Genomic DNA, 27117 nt, shown 5'->3' with positions numbered 1-27117 from the left:
CGGAAAAGTGGAAGTAAAAACTTTGACTGATGAACTTAGTTTTGAAGTTATAAATAGAAAAAGGAGAGTTTTTGTAAATATATTTAAATCAGAAAAGTAAAGTAACTGCTTTGTTGCACAGAGGTTGCAAAATAGCGGCGGTGGTGTTGTTTTTTGAAACTGCCTCAACTATAACGGGGTAGGAATGTATAATATTTATGCAGATCAATTAAACTAAATCTACATATATAGAGAACCTATGGAACTAATTTTCCATCAGCGGACAAGCTGATTAACCGAAACAAATAGTGGTAATTTCAACAAGATTTGACGCCTCACCACACAGCTTATACAGTAAAAGCATGGATGAAAACAAATAAAATATATTTAATGCCCTGGCCAGCTCAAACACCAGATTTGAATCTAATTGAATCTCTTTAAGCTTGGATGGAAAAAGAATTATTCAGATGCAAATACGATTCATAAATAGCCTAAAGCAAGAAATACATATCATTTGGAGAAAAGTTCTAAACAAAAGGCAACAATCTTGTAAAATCAATGAAAAATAGATTTTAAAAAATATTGCAAATACATGTTGTATGTTGAAATAATAGTTTTTTGGGTCAAAGTGTTCAAGTTTGTTAATAAAAATATATTTCATGCGCACCTTCGACAAGTAAAATGCGCATATACACGTTCATGCGCACATTTTTTTAAATAACAACGAAAGCAATAGTTTAAAGTAAACTTTGATAATTTCAGGTGAAAAAATGTTTTGATACATTACTCAACTAAATATTGCTGTAACCATAGTTCTTAAAGAAAATTGATAAATAAAATAAAAAACAGCAGACAAAGACTTTTTTTATTAACTGCTTTATTCTTTTACTACAATAGTTCTATTAATTTCATTTGGTAATATGTTTTAGAAATTCATATTAGACGTATTTTTAGAAAAAAAAAATCTCCGAAATCATTACAGGATTGATTTGAGTTATTATATTTTAGATTTAACTTGAAAGCAAAATGTTTAACTTTAGTGTTAATTTTAGAGTTAACTTGAAAACAAAATGTTCAAACAATTTAATACATTGTTGGATAAATAGCGTTTTGAATATTTAGCCAACACGCATATGCTTAAGTTTTTTTTTCTGAAAATACTTACAATGCTTTTCTTAATCACCATAACACCTCAAACATTTCCGAGACTGGTGATTTTATTAAACTTGCTGACACAAAATGGAAAACTTTTAATGTAAAAAGTGTGGGTATATATTTCAGGTTCATTAATGATCAAAAAGCTTCCTCAGATATTTAACTGATAAACAAAGAAAGTTTGTTTTGGATTATGGCAATACAGCATTTTGCATGAAAAAAAAACAACACAGAAAACAAGCATAAATTATCAAAACCTGTCGCTAGGCATTTCACAAACTATACACGTGATGAAATAATTGAGCTGATTGAAACGTTATCAAGAGAAAAACTTTTATTACAAATTTGTTATGCTCGAAAAATTTGTTACAGAATTACTTGAAATGGAATTTAGAAATTTAAGAAAAGTATCTAAAGACATATAGTAGTAGCAGTTTCATTTAATTCGCCGTTAAGAATATATACAACGTACAAATATAACAAAAGGAAATGGCTGAATCAAGAAGAAGGCATCAAATAGCCTTATCACCAAGCCCCATTGCAATCGTATTTTACAAGTCCGTAAAATATTTAGAAAATTTTACAAAACATCCAGTATAAGGAGTTGAAAAACAAAAAAGTACTGAAAAATTAAAAGTAAACTTAGTTAAGATGTGTATATACAAACACACATACGCACATGGCACATAAACATAAACATATAAACACATATTGCTTCGTATTGTCGTTTTTATAATAAAATAAATAAAATTCCATCCAAAACAACATAAAATATATAAAAGTGTCAAAAATAAAATAAATATAAGATAATTTACAAAAAGATACTGCATGTTAAGATAAAATGAAAAAAAAAAATAAAACGTTTTAAACTTCAAAACTAATTATTCAAAAGTAACCATTTTTAAAGAAATGTGATAAAGACATTGATATTCTCAATAATAATAGTTGATTTTCTTCTTATTTTAGTTTTTCGCTAGTTAACAGTTAAAGTTGTTTAAGTAGCAATATAAATTTATTTTGATAACTTCTAAAAAAGACTGGCAATATTTAGAACATTAAAATCCATATTTGCTAAATGGTATTTTAAATTAGGTTTGAAATGCGGAAGTGTTTTTTTTATTATGATTTTGCTTTATACATTATTGCAATATTTATTGAAAGTTTTTTTTCCAAAGAGAGCTTATATGAGTCTTCCAAAATTAATTTTCATTCAAAGTAACATCTAAGAAATTTACAGATGTTTTTCTAGTAATATTTATTTTTAGATCAGGTAATTATAGGGAAAGATTATCTGTTTTATTTTGTTTATGAAATAATATATACTTAGTTTTTGTTACGTTATGCGATAGTTTATTACATGTAAACCATTCATTAACTTTGTTTAATTTTTCATTAACCACTGTAAAAAGCGTTTGAACATCTATGCGAATAAAACAGGTTGGAGTCATCCGCAAATAAAATAAAATTTAATAAGTTTGATGTACAAGATAAATCATTTATATAAAGTGAAAATAATAGCGATCCTAAGAACAAGCCTTGAGGAACTCCTCATGTCAATATATTTTTAGACGTTTTACCTGTTTCATATTGTATAAACTGTTTTCTGCTTGATAAATATTCTTAAGCCAGATTAGGTTATTGCTTTTCTTTTCCATAATGTTCAATTTTTTTAAGAAGAATGGCATGTTATATGATAAAGTTTGTTTGACTTCCATAATTAATACTTTTATGCTTTACTGCATTACTTTATTGAAATAGAGTGTTTTTATGACAATATGCTTTCCTATATTATTTGATCAAAAAACACTAAAAACTTTTTACACCAAATTCAAACAAAAAGCTTTATAGTTAACAATGTCATTTTAAACAAAGAACCATCTTATTAAGTTTGTCTTGTTAGGCTGATAATTATTCATAAATACATGTTTTTATTATTTGCTTAATTTGTTAGTTGTATTATTAATAATTGTAATATGCCTGAAGTTTGCTGTTTTTGGATTTTAAAAGCATTTTTATTTATTTATAGGAATATAATTTTATTGAAAAAGTTTAGTTACTTTAGTTCTGTTTATTATTTGATTTAAAATCTGTTTCTTTTGTTCATTATTTGAAAAAAAAATTATTGTAATAAAGTAATAAAGTTTATTATTAAGAATATGAAAATAATTATAAATTGCTTTTGTAACTTTATATAAAATCGTTACAGCGTCTGTTTTAATTTTTAGATATATTATAAAGAAAGCCAATAAACACTGCCTAATGCTTTTTAAAACAAACATAAAATAAATTAAAAAAATTAAATTTTAAACTTATTTCAATTAATTGTTGGAATTTGTCATTTTTATTTTCAAATATCAACTCTAAATTTTTTTGAAGACCGAAACATATTTTAACAACCACAAATATTTTGTTAATTTAAATATATAGTTAAATTAATATGATACTTAAAAGTTTATTATTTGGCGTAAATACATTTACTGGCATAAGGAATATCAAGAATCAAACGTAAATACATCGACTAAGGATAAAGGTTCGGTCAGGGTTTTAGTCATGATAAGAAGTCTTAAACGACAAGTAAACAATTGTTTTGCTAATAAGTCTTCAGTTTAAATAGCTGATTGTAAGGTCGCACAAATCATCATTCTTCCGCTTCAAACGAACGGATGAAGAGAGCAGTGATATAGGACCTCATGTATCCTTTCAAGCCACTGTACATCCAAGACTGGCGCAAATACCCTTCTCCCCATCAATGAATTTGGTTCATTAAGTAAGCAAGTTTAGCTCTTTTAGACGAACGAAGAGCTATTTTTTAACCACCAACTGAATATCAAAGCACTTTACTTTAGGTATATATATGTATATATATATATATATATATATATATATATATATATATATATATATATATATATATATATATATATATGTATACATATATATATATATATATATATATATATATATATATATATATGTATACATATATATATATATATATATATATATATATATATGTATACATATATATATATATATATATATATATATATATATATATATATATATATATATGTATACATATATATATATGTATACATATATATATATATATATATATATATATAAATGTATACATATATATATATATATATATATATATATATATATATATATATATATATATATATATATATATATATATATATATATATATATATATATATATATAGATATGTATATAGATATATATACATATATATAGATATATATATAGATATATACATAAATAGATATATAGATATATATAAATAGATATATATATATATTTTTTATATATATATATATATATATATATATATATAAATGTATAAATTAGTTGCAACACATATCTAACTTTTATCTCCAATATTATGTTTCACCATCAGTAAGTTCATCAGGAAGAATGTCTAAGCATAAAAAAATTTCAAATTATAGAAAAATTATTTTACTGGAAGTTGGGAATTATTATAATTATTTATGTAATAACTGTAGTATTTTGCAACCAGGAAGTTGCATCAACTAAATATGATAATTGAAAAATCATAAAAAAAATTGTTTAGAATTAGGATAAATTTTAGACTGGTCATTTGTTTTTATAATTTTGGTAAAAGAACTTATTATTATGCTTGCATTTAGAAATTAATTCAAATTTTTATTCAATAAATTTTCTTGATCTAAATGAGTGATAATTTCAAATTTTTCTCGTAAACATAGTATACATTTTTTAGAAATGTTATTATAGGCAGGCGCAGTTTTTATGATAGACCAGTTTAGTTTAAAATTAATATTTTTTTCTCAAAGTTGCCAAATATATTTAAACAGCATAGTCTCTTTTGCATATTTTTTTATGTTTAAAAGATTATTTGTGGTTGGCATAACGTTTTTTCCCTTTGCCCTCGGTTAAGCCAATATATTGTTTATCAGGGTTGTTTTGTAAGGAAACAATGCATTTGTAAATAATCTTTTTTAATAAGCATTTGCCATTCATAGGGCAGTGTAGGTTTTGCTAACATTTACAATTTTTAGTATTTTTCTCTTTGAGAAAATCATTTTTATTAATCAATGCAAAACTAAGGTCTTTTATAATTCTTTCAATATTTTTAATTCGGAAATATCTGCTCTGTCGTAACTTTGCATTTTTACATCATAGTATTTGTGCGTGGTTTTTTACTTCCACCTCTCGTTATAAAAAGAGAATAAAGCTTTTCTGCAATGTAATTTAAAAATTAGGAATTTTGTTGATGTCACATTTAACCTCTCGGAAAATTCTTATAGGCCTTATAAAAAGCCTAATGATCAATTATCGTATATTATCATAAATTCGAATCATCCCTCTCAAATCTTAAAACAAATTCCTGTTTTAATTAACCATAGACTAAATTAAAACTCTTCTAATGAAAATATTTTTAACTCTTCCAATTGCGTGTGACTCTTCCAATTGCGTATGAAGATGCTCTTAAATAAAGCGGATTTAAAAATGTCGAGCTAAAATTTGAAACAAAAATTGCAAATAAGCGAAACAGAAATAGAAATATATTTTGATTCAACCTTCCGTACAGCAAAAATGTCTCAAGAAACATTGGAAAGGCGTTTTTATAATTATTTGAGAAAACTTTTTCTCTTTCTAATTAATTGAACAACATTTTTAACAGAAACACTATTAAGTATTTAATTTTTAAGTATTTTTTATTAAAAAAATACTTAAAAATTGTAAATGCAAGCAAAAGCTTGACTGCCCTATGAATGGCAAATGGTTATTAAAAAATATTACATTTTACAAATGTAATATTTTTTTTATAAATGCATTGTTTCTTCAAAAAACAACCCTGATAAACATTATATTGGCTTAACCGAGGGTAAATGGAAAAAACGTTATGCCAACCACAAATAATCTTTTAAACATAAAAAATACTCAAGAGACTATGCCTTCTAAACATTTGACAACTTTATGAAAAAAATATTTATTTTAAACTAAACTGGTCTATCATAAAAACTGCGCCTGCCTATAATAACATTTCTAAAATATGTATACTATGTTTACGAGAAAAATTTGAAATTATCACTCATTCAGATCAAGAAAATTTATTGAATAAAAAATTTGTATCATTTTCTAAATCCAAGCTTAAAAATAAATTCTTTTACAAAAATTATAAAAACAAATGACCAGTCTAAAATTTATCCTAATTCTAAAGAATTCTTTTTAAAATTTTTCAATTATCATATTTAGTTGATGCAACTTCCTGGTTGCAAAATGCTACAGTTATTACATAAATAATTATAATAATTCCCAACTTCCAGAGAAATAATTTTTCTATAATTTGAAATTTTTTTATATTTATACATTCTTCCTGGTGAACCTACTGATGGTGAAACACAATGTTGAAGATAAAAGTTAGATATGTGTTTTTAATAATTTAATTTATTATTGCGCTGTTCATTAAGAACATTCAGCACTCTATTTGTGGAATACACTGATATAATATATATATATATATATATATATATATATATATATATATATATATATATATATATATATATATATATATATATATATATATATATATTTATATATTATATATATATATATATATATATATATATATATATATATATATATATATATATATATATATATATATGTATATGTTTATATTTATATACACGCATGCAAACATACATATTTACATACATACATGCAAACATACATATTTACATACATACATACATACATACATGCAAACATACATACATACATACATACATACATACATACATACATACATACATACATACATACATACATACATACATACATACATACATACATACATACAGACAGGCATTTGAGCAGCCGTGGCGCAGTGGTTAGAGTTCTGGCTTAAAATCCAGAGGTCAAAGGTTCGATGCCAGCTCTTGCGCAACAAGCGACATTGATACGGAAGGAGGCGTGAACTTCTTGTTAAATGCTCTTCCGTGGTGCTCTGTGATAAGACCGTAAGGACTTCTGGGAGCACCTAAAATATACACAAAAAAGACAAAAAAAAACATACTTACATAAATACATACATAAATACATACAGACATGCATACATGCATACATGCATACATGCATACATACATACATACATACATACATACATACATACATACATACATACATACATTCATACATACATACATACATACATACATACATACATACATACATACATACATACATACATACATACATACATACATACATACATTCATACATACATACATACATACATACATACATACAAACAAAAATCCAAATACTTGTAAAATATAGTTCTATTTATTCTTTAAAGGAGTCTACCTTTCAGCCTTTATTAATAAAGATCAAAACGTTCACTCTTTTATAGTTGAACATTCACTCTTTCATGTACTAAAAAATGCCGAAATTTTTGATGAGTTCTAACGTTTAAAATTAATATTAGAAGCTGTATAAACACATTAACAAAACAATCATTATTCAATTTTTAAACTGTACAATTTTCATTAAGTCAAATAAGCTTCCCACTTTAGTAATACGAATATTAATTAGTATATAAAAATATAGAAACTAAAAATGCTGTTTTAGATTTAGCTGACTTGTCTTCCGTTTGATATAAAAACTTGGCATATATTAAAGTTAGAGTTTTTGTAAAATGTATCACTTTTGAAAACTTACTACCCAGCTTGCACACATACATTGATAAAACGTTAAAACAATGTTGTGCATTGCGTTGACACAACATCAACCGCCAATGTTGTTTTTAAATTATTTTGGTTACAAATGCGACGTCGCCAACAACCGAAAAACAACGTTGGTTCACGTTGTATTTTATGTCGGCATTGCGTAATGTTTTAGGTTGATTCAACGTTGTACATTACGTTGGCACAACGTTGTATTTTACGTTGGCAAAACGTTGTATTTTAAGTTAATTCAACGTTATATTTTACGTTTGCACAACTTCATATTTACCTTGTATCGATTTTACTGAATTAATTTTTAATATATATAGCATATACATTTAGACATAAAATATTATATGCTTATACGCGTGTAGAAATGTATAAATGTGTAAATGTATTTATACATACGTATTTCCGCCATTTTAATGCTGAATTAACATTGTTTATTACATATGATTATACTTATTATGTAGCATCTGATTAAAGAGACATAATTCATGTCTGCTTTGCTTGAAGCTTGATATGTGATCATAAAAACATTAATTAATTCAGTGTTGGTTTATATTCATTAAATCAACGTCGGATTAATAACATTGGGTCAACGTTGGGTTTACATCGTAAAAGCAATCAATTTTTCGCAATGTTTTTACATACGTTGAACCAATGTAAATGAGCCGGCTGTTTTTAATTCCATCTGTATTAACAGCCGACGTTTGCGATGGTTTTACATACGTTGGCACAACGTAAGTGCGCAAGCTAGGTAAGGTACAAAGGTTTTTGCTTAATCTTGATAAGTATACTTAGTAATTTCTTACTAGAATTTCTCGGAAATCAAAAACTATCATCAAACTGTTTGGAGTTCAATGAGTTTAGCCGTATTAGACAAAAAGTTAACAGGATTATTCGGAATAGCTCGTACCTAACAGGATTAATAGAAAGTTTTGAAAAATCTTCAAAATTAGCACCTTGTTTAGTTATTAAATTTGAAAAATTATCTAAGACTGCAAAACATCCACATGTGAAATCTTTAAGTGAAAGTAAAGGCATAGTAAAACCATCTCGTGAAAGTATTTGTAGATAAGGACATGTATATATTTTTCTTGGATCTGAAGCAAGCATAGACTGCAATTGATACATATGCTTCTTTTTATCGATTTTTCTGCTATATAACCAGCAATTATTGTTGTAATTTCTTCTGTTTAAATCTTCATCCCAAAAATTTACATTCTCCTTAAATAAAATCTGACATGCTAAAATAATTTCTGAATGTTGAACTTCTTGTAAACTTACTACAAATCTCCCACCACTCATCTGTCGATATTGAGAGAATATACACTCTACAGGGTCACTTTGAAGTCGTGAAGTAAGCGCATATAGATATTCTTCTTCAATAAGCTCGTCTATTTGAATTGCTTGAGAACGCAAGGTTGTGATAAGAGTAGATGATGTTTGTTTAATAAATTAAAAAATTAAGTTTTCTGCCAAAAATCAATCCGATCAGCTAGTATCCTAAAAAATATGATTTTACTATCATCAAAAATAAATGCATTACCAAGTTCATTAGGACTGTATTGTTGTTTTGAATTTGAAACAGTCCACTATAATTCAAAAATGCTTAAAATACCAGAAAGGTCATTTTGTTCTGGAAAATAACATTTAAAAAATGCAATTGCTGTTTCATCGAAAATCGACAGTGCAAGAGAAACGTTTTGCTTTTAATTACCAAGGTGAAGGCTTTGAGACGTAATTTTTGGAGCTTTTTTAAAATTACCTTGAATTTGTTCAGCTTTAGAATGTAGATAATGAAAATCTCTTAAAGTAATGTGACCAGCTGGACAATTATAGACGTCATCGTTTATATTATATGTAAATGATGGTAAGACAAATTTTTTACAGTGTAATAAATTATTTCTGATATTTTTAACAATGTGAAGACTATCATAAAATAAGTATATTTTATAATTTGAGCCATCAGTAAGATAAATAAATTTGACTGATTACCAAATTTGGAATTAAGCACACTAAACGCATTTACATTTGCTTGATGATTGTCAGTAACTTTTCCTTGAATATAGATAAAGAAAACTAATAGAATCTGACATTTGCTCCGAAAGCCATTTATCACTAATGGTATCTTCAGGTACTGCTTTTATAACATAAGGAATAGATTTCTTTAAACTAACATAAATGCAACAAATTGTTTGCACAGAGTTTCTGAGGCTTAAATTTATTTAAAATTAGAATTATACTTTCACCTATTAAACCTTTCTCACGAAGCGTTTCAGCACCTTTATTGCATCAGTTCACCTTGTTTTATTTTGTTTAATGAAGAAATTGAATAGTAACGGTTCAAGTTAAATTTCATATCCTTGCTAAGAAATATATCTTAATAATAAAGCATGTCTGGTCATAGCTGCAGAATATTGTGCTTGACCCTTTGTTTTATACTATATTCTACTGTTTATTTCTTCAAGAAAGATATTTCTATTAGAAGAAACTAAGTTTTTTGTACACAATGCAAGATTTCCAGCATACTAAAACTAGCTAAATTGCGATTACGACCTTTGGTAAACTGTGGAGGAAATGGAACATTATTTACTTTATATTATAAAGCTACCCATAAACAATGATCAATTATTATTGATTCAAGAACCCATGGAAAATGTGTCAAAGAATCACATTTAAAACTGCAGCACAATTGAGATGTTTTTTAAATTGAAAACCTTCAGGTGAATGTTTACTATTTAAGTTGTTCGATTTAGTTATTTTATCATTTTCAGAAAAAAAACTAAGTTCATCTTCTTGATAAATACGAGTTTTAGGTGGACTTCTTAAAGCAATGATAGAAGTGTGGCAGGCCGTTTTAAGCATTTGCTTGAGAAAGTTAGAGGAATAGGATTTAACTTCCAAATTAACATCCATATTATATCTCGAAAAATGTACTTTTCATTAAAATGCTTTTTACATGAGACAGAATTTATTTCATGCACCCAGTCACTGCGGTTTACAAAACAAACCCAATAATTTAGCGACTGTCGACTTTTCAACGAAAATGAAAAGAAACAACTTTTATATCTTCTAAAAAACTGTCGTATCCAGTACAACAGTTATATGTAACACACTTGTTATATGTAACACACTTTATCAATTTTATTGATAAAGTGTGTTACACTTTATCAATAATATTGATAACAACAGTTATATGTAAGACACTTTATCAATATTATTAAATTATCTAAAATAGCATTTATATATATACATATAAATATAAATATATATATATATATATATATATATATATATATATATATATATATATATATATATATATATATATATTTATATATATATATATATATATATATATATATATATATATATATATATGTAACAATAATTTATGAATATATTTATCTAAAGTCTTTTTAGTAGTGCGCTATCATTTTTTCATTGTTGCGTAAATAGGCCTTTGAGAATCAGCCTCTAAAATGTAACATACACAGCCGTATAATATAGTAGGCCATGGTGGTGCCTTTGAGTTGGTCAATATCGATTTGCAAAATGTGAAGTTTCCTTTTAAGTAGATTGCCTTTCTTAATCCTCTTCTCTTTCTTTCTCTCTCTCTCTCATTATAAATATTTATATATATATATATATATATATATACATTTTTATATAAATATGTACATATATATATAAATATGTACATATATACATATACATATATATATATATATATATATATATATATATATATATATATATATATATATATATATATATATATATATATATATATATATATATATATATATATATATGTCCATATATATATATATATATATACATATATATATAAATATATATATATATATATATATATATATATATATATATATATATATATATATATATATATATATATATATATATATATATAATATATATATATATATATATATATATATAGTTTATTCGACAAACAGAGTGCTCAATGTTCTTAAAGAACAGAACATTAATAAATTAGTAAAAACACTTATCTAATTTTTTCTTTCTTCTACACTGTGTTTCACCATCTGTAGGTGCATCAGGAAGAATGTCTAAACATAAAAAAATTTTAAAGTATAGAAACTTCTATAATTTGAGTTTTTTTCATGTTTAGACATTCTTTCTGATTAACCTTCTGATGGTGAACCACAGTTGAGAAGAAAGAAAAAATTAGAAAAGTATTTCTTATAATTTAAATATATATATATATATACATATATATATATATATATATATATATATATATATATATATATATATATATATATATATATATATATATATATATATATATATATATATAAATATATATATATATATATATACATATATATATATATATATATATATATATATATATATATATATATTTATATATATATATTTGTATATATATATATATGTATATGTATACATATATATATATATATATTTATATATAGATATTTGTATATATATATATATATATATATATATATATGTATATATATACATATATATATATATATATATGTATATATATACATATATATATATATATATATATATATATATATATATATATATATATATATATATATATATATATATATATATATATTTATATTTAAACAACCTTAAAAAGTGTTCTACAAAATAGAGTGCTCAATGTTCTTAAACAAAGTGAGCCATCATAAAATAGTAGAAAGTCACGTAACAAAAACTTAAAAAAGTTACTTTAAAAATTTTTTTTGTTTGTAAAGTGATTCTCTTCTGTTTTTACATTAAGATATAATATTACAAATATTATATTTTTTGCTAAAAACAACTTTTGATAAAAGTATTAGAAGTTTTTTAGTAAATAAGCACAGAAGATGCATTTGTTAACTTTTGTAAATATATGTAAACTATAATGCACTTTTAACTATTCGATCAGCCAGAGTTGAAGCTAAAAGAGTGTTTTGTTTAAAAGGTTTATTCTTTAAAAAAGTTTAGAACTAGATCATCAGATAGTCATTTGAGTGCACTAGGTTTTCTAAAAGGTCACTTCAAATCACAAAAATTATTGTAAAATTAAAGTGAAAAAAAAAGTTATTTTTTTTTTAAAAGTACATTTTTAAAAGTACATTCCAGGATTTTGCCAGGATCCTGGGAACGTTTTAAATAATTCCCGCCATTCTAGGACATAAAAAAGTCCGAAAATTTGCAATCCCTTGTAAAGATTAACTAATTAGAACAAGTATAAAGTAACAAATGAAATTCATCACTCATGCACAAGCGATGAAATATAAACTACAAGTTTTAAGCTTTGGTTTTCTAAATCATAAATGATGGCAACGTTGGCAACAAAACACGCCGAAATTTAAACCAGGCGCCAGTAATTATAGCACTTTTTTCAAGTAAATATGATTTAACAAATACTTACTGTCATAGCACTGATCTATTCTACATTGTCGGTAATCAACGGTTGGGGATTTTGTCATCCTGTTATTATTACTATCCATACTATTACACAACATTTTTTAAACGTTAAACCACATTTTGTTAATATCATCCAACAAGGCATCTCCAAAAACATGTGTTTGTTATTCATTTAAGCATAACATCCGGAAAAATAAGTAATACTATTAAAGTAATAGTTTCATTTAGATATAGAGAAAGAACATAAAATCAACGATCTAAGCTTCTCATTTAGGATTAAGAACGCTGAATTCAGGATTAATGCATGGTATCCGTAGAGTCTTTATGTCGCTTTCAGCGTCTGCAGTTTATTTTACTGGTTTTACCCAGATGCAAAAAATCAAATTATATTTAAATAGTTATACCCAAATAATTTTCATAGTCTAAAAAATGAAAAGCGTTTATTTTATTCACATTAGCTAAACTAGATTCATGTTTATTAGATGTCGTACTTGATTTAACAAAATCGTAACATATTTATTTGTTTTAAAGAAACACATAAATACATTATGGAATAGGAAATATTTATGACATTAGGAAATATTTCTGACTTTTTCATAAAATTTTTCAGATAAGAACAATGCTAAAAAGTTGTAGAGTACTAAGAAAACATTGAAAAAAAATTCCCTCTAAAAACCAACTTAAAATAAGAAGCCAACAACCAATTAAGTCACCAGTGAAGTGTAAAAATGGTTTTACTCAAAAATTATGTTTTTTAATTTTTTATCGTGTTACTAATATGATTATATTCACTTCTATTAAATTCATTTACAATGAATTCTTAGAATAAAAATTATTTAAAAAAAATATTTTTAGCACACTATACTGTGCAGCCTAATATAAAAACAACTTCGCCTTCAGATCTATTTTTTGGTTTGTTAATACAATTTTTAGATATTTGGAAACTAATCATTTTATTCTTTAAGTTAATTTGTAGATATTATGTCAGTTCTTGTCATTCAATTCATTAAAGAAGTAAGAGTTTTTTAAAGACTTTTAATATAATTATTTTATTGTTAATGACAATTATGTCTCGAGTAATTTTATCATAGAGATTTGATAGATTTCGCCACAATTTTTAAAAGTCTCTTTAAATTTCAAAAACAGTTAATTAAACTTAAAAGTCTTAAACTATTTTCTTGTTTTGAGTGAAATGTAGTAATATAGTAAAAGCATTTTCAAAATTGCAACATGTATTAAATACTTCATGTTTAATATAAAGATTTAAATTTTGTAAAGATTTGTTGCAAGTTAGATATAATCAGGTTTTTAAAATCAATGTTGTCGTTATAAAGCAATTTTTTAATATAATATGTTTGATTCTTGATGCCCGAGCTTAACTTTTTCTATAAATCATCTAATAGAGACACAAGGAATTCATTTTTAATTAAAAAAAAGTCTGCCTAAACCAAAATTCTCAATTTATGTTATTTCACTCCAATTCGCAAATGCAAATTCCTATAAATGTGTGCTTTTTCCTATAAGTTTAAATGTACATAGATCATGCAACTAATTTTTGCGTTTAAAAGTGTATGCTCAAGGTTAGGCCTTACTTCAACGAGATACCGATTTGTACGAGCATGGTAAAAGCTTAAATAAGTTTTGCTTTTTAGTTTGACTAAGACACAGGCTCGAACAAGTGAATAAACAACTATATATATATATACATATATATATATATATATATATATATATATATATATATATATATATATATATATATATATATATATATATACATATATATATATATATATATATATATATATATATATATATATATATATATATATATATATATATATATATATATATATATATATATATATATATATATATATAGATTAAAGAATTTACTTATTGCAACAAAATTGTTAAAAAAAGAAGATGTTCTACTGAAACCATATTACATTATTAATAAAGAGATTTTTTTTACATTTATTATAGTTATTATAAACTTGCTTCAATTAAAAGGTTTTTTCCTTATATCATATATTATATCTTTAATACATGTTGGAATTTTGAAAATGCTTTTACTATATCACTACATTTCACTCAAAACAAGAAAATAGCTTAAGACTTTTAAGTTTAAGTAAAACCGTGGAGGTGATTCATGATAAATCACTACCATAAAATATTTTTAAATATTTAAAGCTCATAATCTTTTTTCTTTTACTTGACCAGAACTTTTTATCAAATAACTTGTCTGTAAGTTTGATTTTTTTTTGTTCGTCATCAATATATTTGCGTAGTCCTGCGTATGTAATAATGCTCTTCTTTTGAGAATTTGATGTTTTATTTCTAGGAGTTTATTGTGTGTTTGCTTGTAAAAATAATGTTTTCATTACATTATCTCTCTATTGTATTTTCCTGCAAATTTTGTCTTCATTATAAAAACCCTATTAGTAAATATTTATTTAAATGTTTAAATTTTTTAATTTTTTTCTTCATTGATATAATAGTGTATTCTGTATGGATGAAATATGAAAGACGCCATATTTTGAGGGGCGGATAGCAGGGTTGCGGGTTCAAATTCGTCTCAGAGTGCACATTCTATTAATTTAAATTTTTTTTATTGAATATGATAAAAGCTACGTTGGCATTATGTTGCAGTTTATAATCATACATTGGTAAATAGCCAATGCTGCAAACTAACCTTGTTAACTTTTAGTTTACTAAACTTCTAAATTTAAATAAAAAAGTGTATTTTCCAGTTTTTAGTAAAAAAGAGTCTGTATTTGTTAGCAAATGTTTTTCCTATAATTTGTAATTAAAAATCTTCATACAATTAGCATTCAAGACTTTTAAATACAGGAAGAAATGAAGCAACAACTGCTAAAATTAAAGAGACTAAAAGACACAAAGACACAAAAACACGTTGAAGCATTGGTAGAGCAGATTTACAGTAGTGTTCGAAATCAATCTTTTGTGCAATTGTTCATAAGTTTTTGTAAGAAATGTTCAACAAAAGAACTACGCATTGGTTTCCTACTTTTGTCAATCGTGATTTTATTAATAAAGGTTTTTCATAGTTTTCTTCAAGAATATCCATTTTGGATAACCAAGGTTTATTTGGTATTTTGTTTTATTGAGAATAATGCTGGAGGTAACTTTACTTTTTATTATCTAAATTTAAAATTTATCTTTATTGTGTAAAGATTTTATTCAAATATTTCATTAAAAATTTTTTTTTTTAAAGTTTTAAAGAGTCGTTTTTATTGGCTTTAAGTTGAAAACTCAGATATTTTGTGGCAGTTAGTTACTTTAATCTAAAGCTAAAGCAACAAATTATATAAAAAAAGAAATGTAACTGTATGTTATTGAATTATAGATATTCATAAACTAAAAAACAAAAAGACGGTTTTTAGTATAATATTTTGGTCAATCGTGGTTTTATCAATATGCGTTATCGATAACTGTTTACGAGGATATCTAATTTGGTCTTTTGGGATTATTTGTACAATTTGTGTTATTAATGGTTTAATCAAAGGTAAACATATTCTTTTCTTATCTAAATTAAACGTTAATATTTGTGGGGTAACAATTTTAATCAGATACTTTTTCAAATATAAATTGAAAGGAGTTTAAAGTGACATAATATTGTTGTCTCTTTAACGTTAAAACCGGGTTGATAGCAACAATGCTTGTTAGTTGGCCATCATGAAAAATTATCCGATTATTTAGGTTAATCTTTGGATATAGCATTTAATTACTTACATAACTAAATATAGTTATTGTCTTGGAATTGTTTTAGTTGTAGTTTTGGAATTATAGATATTCAAACACCTCAAGACAAAAACAAAGTTTTTGATACAAAACTCTGGTTGATCGTGGTTATAACAGTTTGCTTTATTGATAACTATTTACGAGGATATCCAATTTGGATAATTGGGATTACGGTGCTTTGTATTAGTATAACAGGTAAATACAATATCTAATTTCAACAATAATACTTGCAATGAATGAAATTTGTTCAGATATTTCAAGAAATAAAAATTGAATGACTTTTGAAGTAAAACATTTTTTTGGCTATTTTACTTTTAAACCTAGGCGGTGGCAGGCATATGTGGCAGCTTTGCCGGATTTTAAAAAATTCTCAACAATCAGTTTAATTTTAATTTACTAAAATAATATACTAAATCCAACAAATCTCATTATAGCTATTGGATTATAGATACTCATACTCCGGAAGACAAAGAGACGGTTTTCGACATTCTATTATCCTCAATCGTGATTTTAACAATATGTGTTATTGATAATTTTTTACAAGGATACCCAGTTTGGATTATTGGGATTATTATGGCGGTTTGTGTAATTGACAATATCTGTAAAGGTAAAAAAAACTCTTGTTATGAAACAACTTTAATTAAGATTTCTTAAAATAAAATTTAAACAGATTTTAAAGTAACAAAATATTTTTGTTACTTTAAAATCTGCTATATTTAGTTTGTTTTTCGTTTAAAAAGTTCTAGCTCATTAATTGACTTATTTTTAATTCAATAAAATGTTAAGAAAAAAAACATTTTTATAATGTTTGAACTTTAGAGATGTATATAAGCAAGGTCGAAGATATGAATTTTCGCATCATTTTTTATTCAACCGCGTTTTTGAAACTTTGCTTCTTTGATTATTGTCTTCGAGGATACCCATTTTGGATGAACGGAGCTTTTTTTTATTGCATTATAATTTGGGGAAATCCTGTCACAGGTGAATAACTTTTAATGTTTTAAATTTAGCATTAACTATTATGTAAGAATTTTATTCGAATTTATCTCAAAAATTAAAATGAAAAAAGCTTCATGACATAATATTTTTTGTTTCCTATATATTATTACCCGGAATATTGCAACAAAGTCGGTTTGAAATTTAAAAAGTATATCTATTTATTTAGCATAGTGTTTAATTTGAGTGAAAAATTATTTAAATAAACAATTATTTAAAAATGTTTTACTTATAGATAAAATAATCACCAAACAGAGAAGCCATGCAATCATATTCTGGTTCATCTTAATTTTAACAACTTGCGTTTTTGATCGTTATTTACAAGGGTATCCAATTTGGATGTTTGGTATTATTTTAATAGCAGCAATTGCTATTGAGAGTATTTACGGAGGTAAGGTGTGACAAGTATAATTTGTTAACCAAAAACTAAAAAAAAGGTTGAAGTGCAGTAAGATTATTGCTCTTCTACAATTAACTAAGGTAATAGCAGCTATGTGTGTGTGCTTTGTCACAATTAAATGTCTGAAAAATATCTAATTTTAATTTTATTGTAAGCAATTAATTATTTAATCTAACAAATCTAATTACAGTTATTGCATTTAGATACTGAAAAAGAAATACAGAAGGTTTTTAACGTCACATTTTGCTCATTAATAATGTTAACTATTTGTGTGATTGATAATTATCTGCAAGGTTTTCTTATATGGACAACTGGGAGTTTTGTGACAATTTATTGTATTAATGATAAATGTAACGGTGGACAAAATTCTTTATATTTTAACTTCAACATCAACACGTTTTTGGTTAAAGTTGTTAAGCTTGTCTGTTAACAACTTTAACCAAATTTTTAATGAAACTAAAAATAAAAACTTTCTAATTGATGTGACATAATTCGTTAGTTATTTATAAAAACACGGACGGTGATACCCATGGAAGCACTCAAACCTTTGTAAACGATTAATAATTTATATATATATATATACATGGTTAGTCAATAGTTTTGTCTCCCCCACTGGTCTAACAATTTCAACTTTAATACAAAAACAAGTAATGATTTGCAAGAAATACAGCCGCAACACGACTCGGCAGAGATTCCGCCAGAGCCTTCAGATAATCACCATCCATCGATTTCCAAGTTTTTTGAACACGGCGTACCAGTTCTTCCCTAATTTTTGGCCGTGGTTCAAGCAGCACACTGTCTTGAAGTTTTGCCCACAAGTGTTCGATACAGGTCATGTCAGGGCTGTTACCTGGCCACCGACCTTTTGGGATAAAGGCGGCAAAATTTTTAAGACAAAATTCCTGGGTCTTCTTCGCAGAATGTGCTGGAGCACCATCTTGCTGAAATAACACATGTTGAGGGCTAAACACAAGTTGGCGACAGTCAGCATCATTACCGGCTTGTTTTCCTACACAAGCTTCTTTATAAACTGGAAGAATATTATTTATGTAATAATCAGCATTGATCGTAATATTTTCTGGGACGATTATTAATTTTGTCAAACCATACCCTGACATTCCACCGGCAACCATAATTTTAAGTCCATTTTTTGGCTTCTGCGCCGGGATAATTTTAGTTTTGTCGTCAGTGCGAATGCGGACATTTTATCGGTTCGGAGTCGGGAAAAGTTCGATGGGCGACTCATCCGTCCAAAGAATGTGACTCCTCTTGATACGCCCCAAATGGTTATCGTCCAGATATCCGTTTTTGTCTAACCACTGGCACAGCTTTAAGCGATCGTCTTTATTTTTTGCAGTTAGTAGGGGTTTTATTGGCTGTTTATAAGCAATTTTACCCCACTGTTGTTTGCGAACGAATCTTCGTACAGTTGACTCAGATGCGATTTTATTTTTTTCCCGATATCGATGCGACATGTTCAGCTTTCTTGCGCAAGCACCTGGAGATGAACCCCACTTTTTTTTTATAGTTTCGGTGATGATTTTTTTTGACGCTGGTGACAAAGCCTTCGGACGACCAGAACGAAACTTGTCGTTAAACTTTGACGATGGTGATTTTGTCCAGTACCGCTGAACTGTTCGTGGATGACACCCCAACACTTTGGCAATTTGTGTCTTCGTCATGCCGGCTATCTGCAGTTCCACCATTCTTTTTCTAAAAGCAGGAGCTGTATTTGTGACACCAGCTATTTTTCCCATCTAAAATAATAATACAAAACATAAGTTTTCCAGAATACTTCGCTTGTAATTGAAATTTAATTTTAGGGTGGGGGAGACAAAACTTTTGACATGCATGATGAAAAATTCACCTTTAAAATTTTGAACACTAAACTAAACCCTAACAATCCGTGTTTTCATTTTGTAATAATATAGACAAAATACTATCTATTAATCATGCTCATTATAAAATAACTACGTTTATTTAATAACAGCACCTTATTAAATATTCTTACCTTCCTGCTTTATAATAAAATCTTCGTATATTAAATTAAATAGTTTTTATGTCAAAAACATATTTTTAAAAATAACATCAGTAAACAACAGTATTAAGGTCAAGGTTAGATACTGAAAATAATTATCTATAAATTACAACGCTGACAAGAGATAAAATGTACTTCAAAAAAAGTGCCACTAAGGGGAGACAAAACTTTTGACTAACCCTGTATATATATATATATATAATATATATATATATATATATATATATATATATATATATATATATATATATATATATATATATATATATATATATATATATATATATATATATATTTATATATATTTATATATATTTATATATATTTATATATTTATATATATTTATATCATAAACTTTTTTAAAGTATACAGTCTTATCCTCCGCATTTTTTCCGTAAATAAGAAGGCCAGTTTAGTGTGCGGATTTAAATAAAAGTGCAACAATACTATAGAAATTTAAACTTGCATTATTGAAAACAAAGAATGGTTTACAAAAGTTGTGAAATTGGCTGTAATTAAAACTATTCCAGACATGATGTTGTGCCGGTTTTTTCATTTCCTGGAAATGAAGTAATGAGAACAATATCGTTAAAATTTGTAAACAGACTTGATGCCAACTAAGTGATAAGCTGTTTGTGCAAAAAATTTTCAAAAAAAATAATGAAAATGTGGAGAACAAGCTAAAAGATTTTGATAAATAAAGAATTTAAAATCAATTCCAACTGTACATCCAAGTGTTGTATCACCTATACCAACAATAAATTTACCAAGAAAAGCCTCCAACGAAACGTATTTAACAGAATGGTCATATCAGCACATTTTTTAAAATGATTTAATAAAAAATTTAAATTGTTTTGCTGATCTTCAATGCACAAATGGTTACCAAATGCAAAAACACAATTATTATAGTGTATTTTACAAACTGTTGTTTAATTAGCATTGTGAAAAAAGTCAAGTCACGAAAAAGTGTAAAAAATTATTGTTTCTTTATTTTAACTTTTTGTGTCATAAAAGGAGGCTTCTTTATTGTGGTTACAACCCTTACTCAACTGTTTAACTCCGAAACACGATTGTTGACGGTAAGGCCGCTGAACAGAAAAACTGTTTTAGCACAATACTGCCACTACGCAACTAGCTGATTCTTTAATACTTTACTTATTAATTTAACACTAGCAGAAAGCAACTCGTAATATGGGTTATGGTCGGTCTGTTACATAATTAATTTATACGGGCTGTTTTACGCAATTTAGAGTTGCGAAACCTTAACTAATACCCTTTTAGAAAAACGCTTTAAAATTCGAAAAAATTAACCCATCTTTAATAATTACATAAAAAGTATGAGGAGGTAAAATAATTTAACAATTTTCATTTAACATTATTTGAGTAATTTGCAACTGACATAGGTCATATTAGTGTAAGACAGAACCATTTTCCTTAATATTCTCAAGTTCAACACAATACAATTTTAGTAACTGACACACAATAATAACATTATATTATGCTTTAAATTGACAAAAATATCAATTAAATTCTTGCATTTTATTTTATAACATGAACTATAGTTTACTTATAATTTTATAAAAAAAATAATATTGAAGTTTGCAAAAAAGGGTTTACAGCGCTGATATTTTTTATTTTTCTGTGTGAGCAGTAAATTTATTATTGCAGATTTTTAATAACATTTTTCGTTATTATTTGCTAATTTATTTATTTAGATTAATTTTTCTAAATAAAAAAATTTAGAAAATGATTTTTTTTAATATCTCCTAGCTAATATATCTATATTTTTAAAGTCATAAAATTATTGTATAATTTACATAAATGATAGTTTGTTATATATAAAAATTATTTATGTGTGGAATTTAGAGAAGAAAAAAAATTGAATAGAAAAGATTACAATCTCCAAGATTCTTTCAAGATTTTTTGTTACTTCTTTCAATTAAAAGTGAAGTTTAAATGGATGGTATTAGGCTAGAAGCAGATATAAGTTTAGAAAATGGAAATATTGTCAGGAAAGTTAATTGTTGCAGAAATAAAATGATTGGCTAAGGCGAGATGAAATTAATAATCGACATAATGTCAATCAATAAAAAAATTAAATAACTAAATAAAGTTTAGGGCTTAAGCTTAAAATGATTTTCTTCTGAAAAAATTAATAGCTTCTCATTAACTCATCTTTATGAAGGTGTATCATAACTTTTTAAGTGTACAAGTTAACTACTCTTGTCATTACTCTTTCTATTTTCATCTGTGGCGTTCAAACCAAAACATCTTAACATTACATCTACATCTTTTTACAGTCAATTGTACACACTATTTTATCATAAATTTAAAGATTTATTTCTCCAGACAAACAGCCTTATTTTGAAAGCAAAGATAAAACTTCGACAGGTTGGTCTGGTTTTACAGTTATTGATGGTCCATTTATTCTGTAGTTTTGCCCACTTTAGCATTTTTAATACCCTTATGATCTTTATTAAAGCGTTTTTCGCTCACAAATCCTTTCATAAAAAAGTTTCAATATATTTCCCAATATTTATTTATTGGCAGCTCATCCCCATCGCTTTAATTTTCAGTTGGTCACTTAGTAGAAAGGAGTAGCACGATACTACTACAATTATTAATTAAATAATAACTAACATGACTGATAAATGGAAAATTGTGAACCAAATTGCATTGGCCAAAGGCCGCTCTGAGCAGTGGGCACTTAGCAAAAGAATCAACTTTTCGCGGTCGATGGAGTCTCTTTCCAATCTTTGAATAAATTGTTGTTGATTATATACAAAGTCAACTTCTCAAAGGTGTCTTCAGTCATCGATCCCTGTTTGGCAGTGAAGATGTGTCCCCCTAAATTGAATGTTCGCTCGCAAGCTGCAGACAAGGGCAACACAGTGTTGTACAGCCTAAAAAATTTTGAAACATTTAACTCTTGATCAGTTCATTTTGTGATTTATAGTGGATTTAAAAATGATTAAAGTATACCTGAAAATTGATTTGATCCTTGGATATCTGCCTAGCTGAGATCGATCACATTGCTCCTTTACTGATGTAACGATTCACCTCATTAAGATCACTCAAAATGTGCTTTTTGTAGACATTTAAGAATCGCCTCCGCTGCTTTGTGCCACGATTTTCATCCGCCGTCGATTCGCTAAAGCTGGAATTGTCAGACCTTTACAGGAACTTAATTCAAAGGTTTTAAATGTTAAGTTTTAATTTTCAAAAGGACAGGACTCGATATAGTAAGCCGTCGAGAGAAATGGGCTACAATTATTTTACTTACAGAGAACTTCCAGCTCAAAGAATTTCCTTTTTAGCAGTGACTTCGCGTTTCAGAAGACGGATGTCCAAATGACGCTCTTGTTCAGATACCCATAGCAGCTTGAGGATCAGAAAATGCAGCAAAGCGGAGTCGCGAGTCATGAAACATGTCGCCAAATCTCTTCTGCAAACTTCACAGCACGGCTTTAATGAAGCTTTTGCAATGGACGATCGATGGCATCTTTTCAATTCCTGATAACTTTTCTTTTAGCAGCAGGATAGAAGGCAACAGACATCCAATTCAGACGTTTGATTCGTTTTGAAAGAGGTCCAGAGCCTAAGACAAGGGCTTTATGATGATGGTGTACTCGATAACGTATTCGATTGAAGCCTGAGTGAACTTATAAATGTCACCAAGGTCTTTGCAAAGCTCAAACGCATCCTTCTTGTTGACCAGGAAAAGTCGGATCCGATCCATAGCCTCGTAGTATCCGTTCTATCGAGTTCCATGCAATTCAAAAGTTAAGCTTAGGCCATAACTCTATTTTCCTTTTAAAAAAATAAAATATAAGCTCAAAAAAAACAAAACTTCTCAAAAAACCATACGTAAGGCTAAAATAACAAAATGGAAACAATTTAAAATGGATGATACTTTCTGCACTTTATATAAAAAATATAGATATATATTTAAAATACATAATATATATTTTTTATACTAACTTCTAGATCTTAATAGTTCTATTAAAATTATACTATATATTTATAAACTAATTAATAATAATTATATTCCAAAAAGTTTATATATCTTTGCTTCCTATTTATTTTCTTTGCTTTCTATTTAATTTCTTTGCTTTTTATTTATTTTCTTTGCTTGTCTACTTGATTTTTCATGACCGCGTTTTTTTCAGAACGAACTCTTTACTACTTTAAAACCGTGAAACAACGGTAAACGTTAACTGCAGGTTAAAATCTACTAGTTAAAAACATATGGTGTTTTAAATAAGAAGTTAATTATTTTACCGCTAGATAAAGCATGTTAACATGGAGTTCAATATTTGGCCGCTAGATGGTGCAGATTGAGCGCAATATTTTAGCGCTAGTAAAAATACTAGATGATATATATACATATATATTATATATATATATATATATATATATATATATATAATATATATATATATATATATATATATATATATATATATTGTATATATATATATGTATGTATATATATATATATATATATATATATATATATATATATATATATATATATATATATATATATATATATATATATATATATATATGTATATATATATATATGTATATATATATATATATATTATAATATATATATATATATATATATATATATATATATATATATATATATATATACAGGGTGTATACTTAATTTCTGACCCCCTATATCTCGGTTTAAGAATACGGTATTACAACACATACCATTTTATTTCTGTCATATCAATTTAATTAGACAAAGAATATATGTTAATAGTCAATAATCAGTATTTTGTCCATTTCTTTCTATGCATTGGGTAATTCTCCTTGGCAGGCTTTCTACTAGGCGAAAACACTCTTCTTGCGTAATGGCAGCCACTCCTGTTCAACACGTCTGATCAACTGTTCACGATTACGAGATCGAGGATTGTGTAAAACAATTTCCTGGAGTCTTGACCAAATATGTTCGATGACATTTAAGTCGGGAGAGTTGCCAGGCCAGTCGGTCCACACTGCTGGAAAGTCTCTGTTGATCACATTCATTGTTGCTCTTGCCGTGTGGCAAGTTGCTCCATTTTGCATCATAATAACTTTATTTCTCACAGGAAAGATGGTCTTATCATCAGCTGCACGTTTGTACACAGGTAGAATAATATCACGGTAATATTTTCCATCAACAGTTTTATTTTGCTCAACAACAACCTGATCAGTTTTGCCATATCGAGAAACGCCGCCGGCTATCATAATCTTGAGACCGAATTTCGGACGTCGAACATAAGGTATTGACTCTGGTGTTGCTGTACGTACTCTTTGATTTTGACGGTTTGGAGCCGGATATAATTCAATTGAACTCTCATCAGTCCACAATACGCGAGCTCGTTTCACTTTACCATCCGGTGAGTCATCTGCGAATCCCTCTTCTTGCAAACGAGTACAAAAATTTACGCGATCAGTGATGTTTTTCTGCGAGAACATGGGTTTCACTTTCTGTGTATAGGCATGCTTTACCCATGTGATCTTGCGCAAGTATTTACTGATAGCACTGTGTGAAATTGTTTTTCCTCTTTCTTTGTAACTGTCTGAAAAATTTAGTTTCTTAGCTACAGTTCTCGTTCCAACTCCGACTTTGTCTTTGACCCACTTTCTGACCTTGTCCTTGGTTCTTGGTGAAAACTTTGTTGGCTTTCCAGGTCGCTGAGCATCTGTGACGTCACCCTCTTGTTTCTTGCCCACTTCCTTATAGTATTTCGAGAAACTTTACACTGTCTAGTGATTTCTTTAATGCTTAATCCTTGACTACATAAAACTTGAATTCGGTGACGAAGTAATTGTTTATCAGAACTCATTTTCAGAGTAAATTGCTAAAAAACACATGTTATATAATACATGTTAGTAACATACACATATAATACATATAAATAAACACAGAGTAATTAATGTAAATCATAAACAGACACCAAGTATCACTGATATAAATAAGGCAAATAAAAATAATGCTGATTATTTCTTGTAGCCAAAATGATAAACATTAAAAAAGTGTTAACTTAATTTCTGACCCCGGTTTCAAAGAGTAGCAATACGTCATATACAGTGAAGAAAAAATGTGTTATTAATTGGCAAACTAAGATCACATATTAAGGAGTAATATGGACAATTTACTTAAAAATCGTGCTAAAACTATAGTCATAATGCCAAAGGCCGTGGAAGACAAGGAGAATGAAAATATCATTTTTATGTATGTTGACAAAATGGCTCCCATAAACATTTTCTGAGGTCATATCCTATCTGAAGTGAGCGTTTTACGTGCAGAAAGTATAGTTACACCAAAATACATACTATAGTATTTTTCGGGCTAAAGTAGAATTTAAGAGAGCAACTCAAAATCTTGTGTTTGTAACATGTGGGGGGTCAGAAATTAATTATACACCCTATATATATATATATATATATATATATATATATATATATATATATATATATATATATATATATATATATATATATATATATATATATATATATATTATAATATATATATATATATATATATAATATTATGTATATATATGTATATATATATATATATATTTA

At 26.6% G+C, this 27117-nt stretch overlaps 1 protein-coding gene across 1 annotated transcript in view; it reads left to right on the top strand.

Annotated features, from left to right (window-relative positions):
* LOC136083898 (uncharacterized) overlaps window positions 1–18975 on the top strand; it is a 74875-nt gene extending 55900 nt beyond the window's left edge. Inside the window, exons 8-14 of the mRNA XM_065803816.1 lie at window positions 16177–16468; window positions 16694–16852; window positions 17137–17283; window positions 17537–17695; window positions 17908–18069; window positions 18320–18475; window positions 18688–18975. Of these exons, the coding sequence (XP_065659888.1) occupies window positions 16177–16468; window positions 16694–16852; window positions 17137–17283; window positions 17537–17695; window positions 17908–18069; window positions 18320–18475; window positions 18688–18914 (1302 nt within the window). The 3' untranslated portion in view covers window positions 18915–18975. The remainder of the gene's footprint in view (window positions 1–16176; window positions 16469–16693; window positions 16853–17136; window positions 17284–17536; window positions 17696–17907; window positions 18070–18319; window positions 18476–18687) is intronic.
* Window positions 18976–27117: the final 8142 nt, after the last annotated feature.

This window comes from Hydra vulgaris, chromosome 08 (genome assembly GCF_038396675.1).
Source record: "Hydra vulgaris chromosome 08, alternate assembly HydraT2T_AEP".
In the NCBI taxonomy this organism is placed as follows: domain Eukaryota; kingdom Metazoa; phylum Cnidaria; class Hydrozoa; order Anthoathecata; family Hydridae; genus Hydra; species Hydra vulgaris.
The sequence above is the reverse complement of the archived record's forward strand: the minus strand, read 5'-3'. Positions and strand labels throughout refer to the sequence as shown.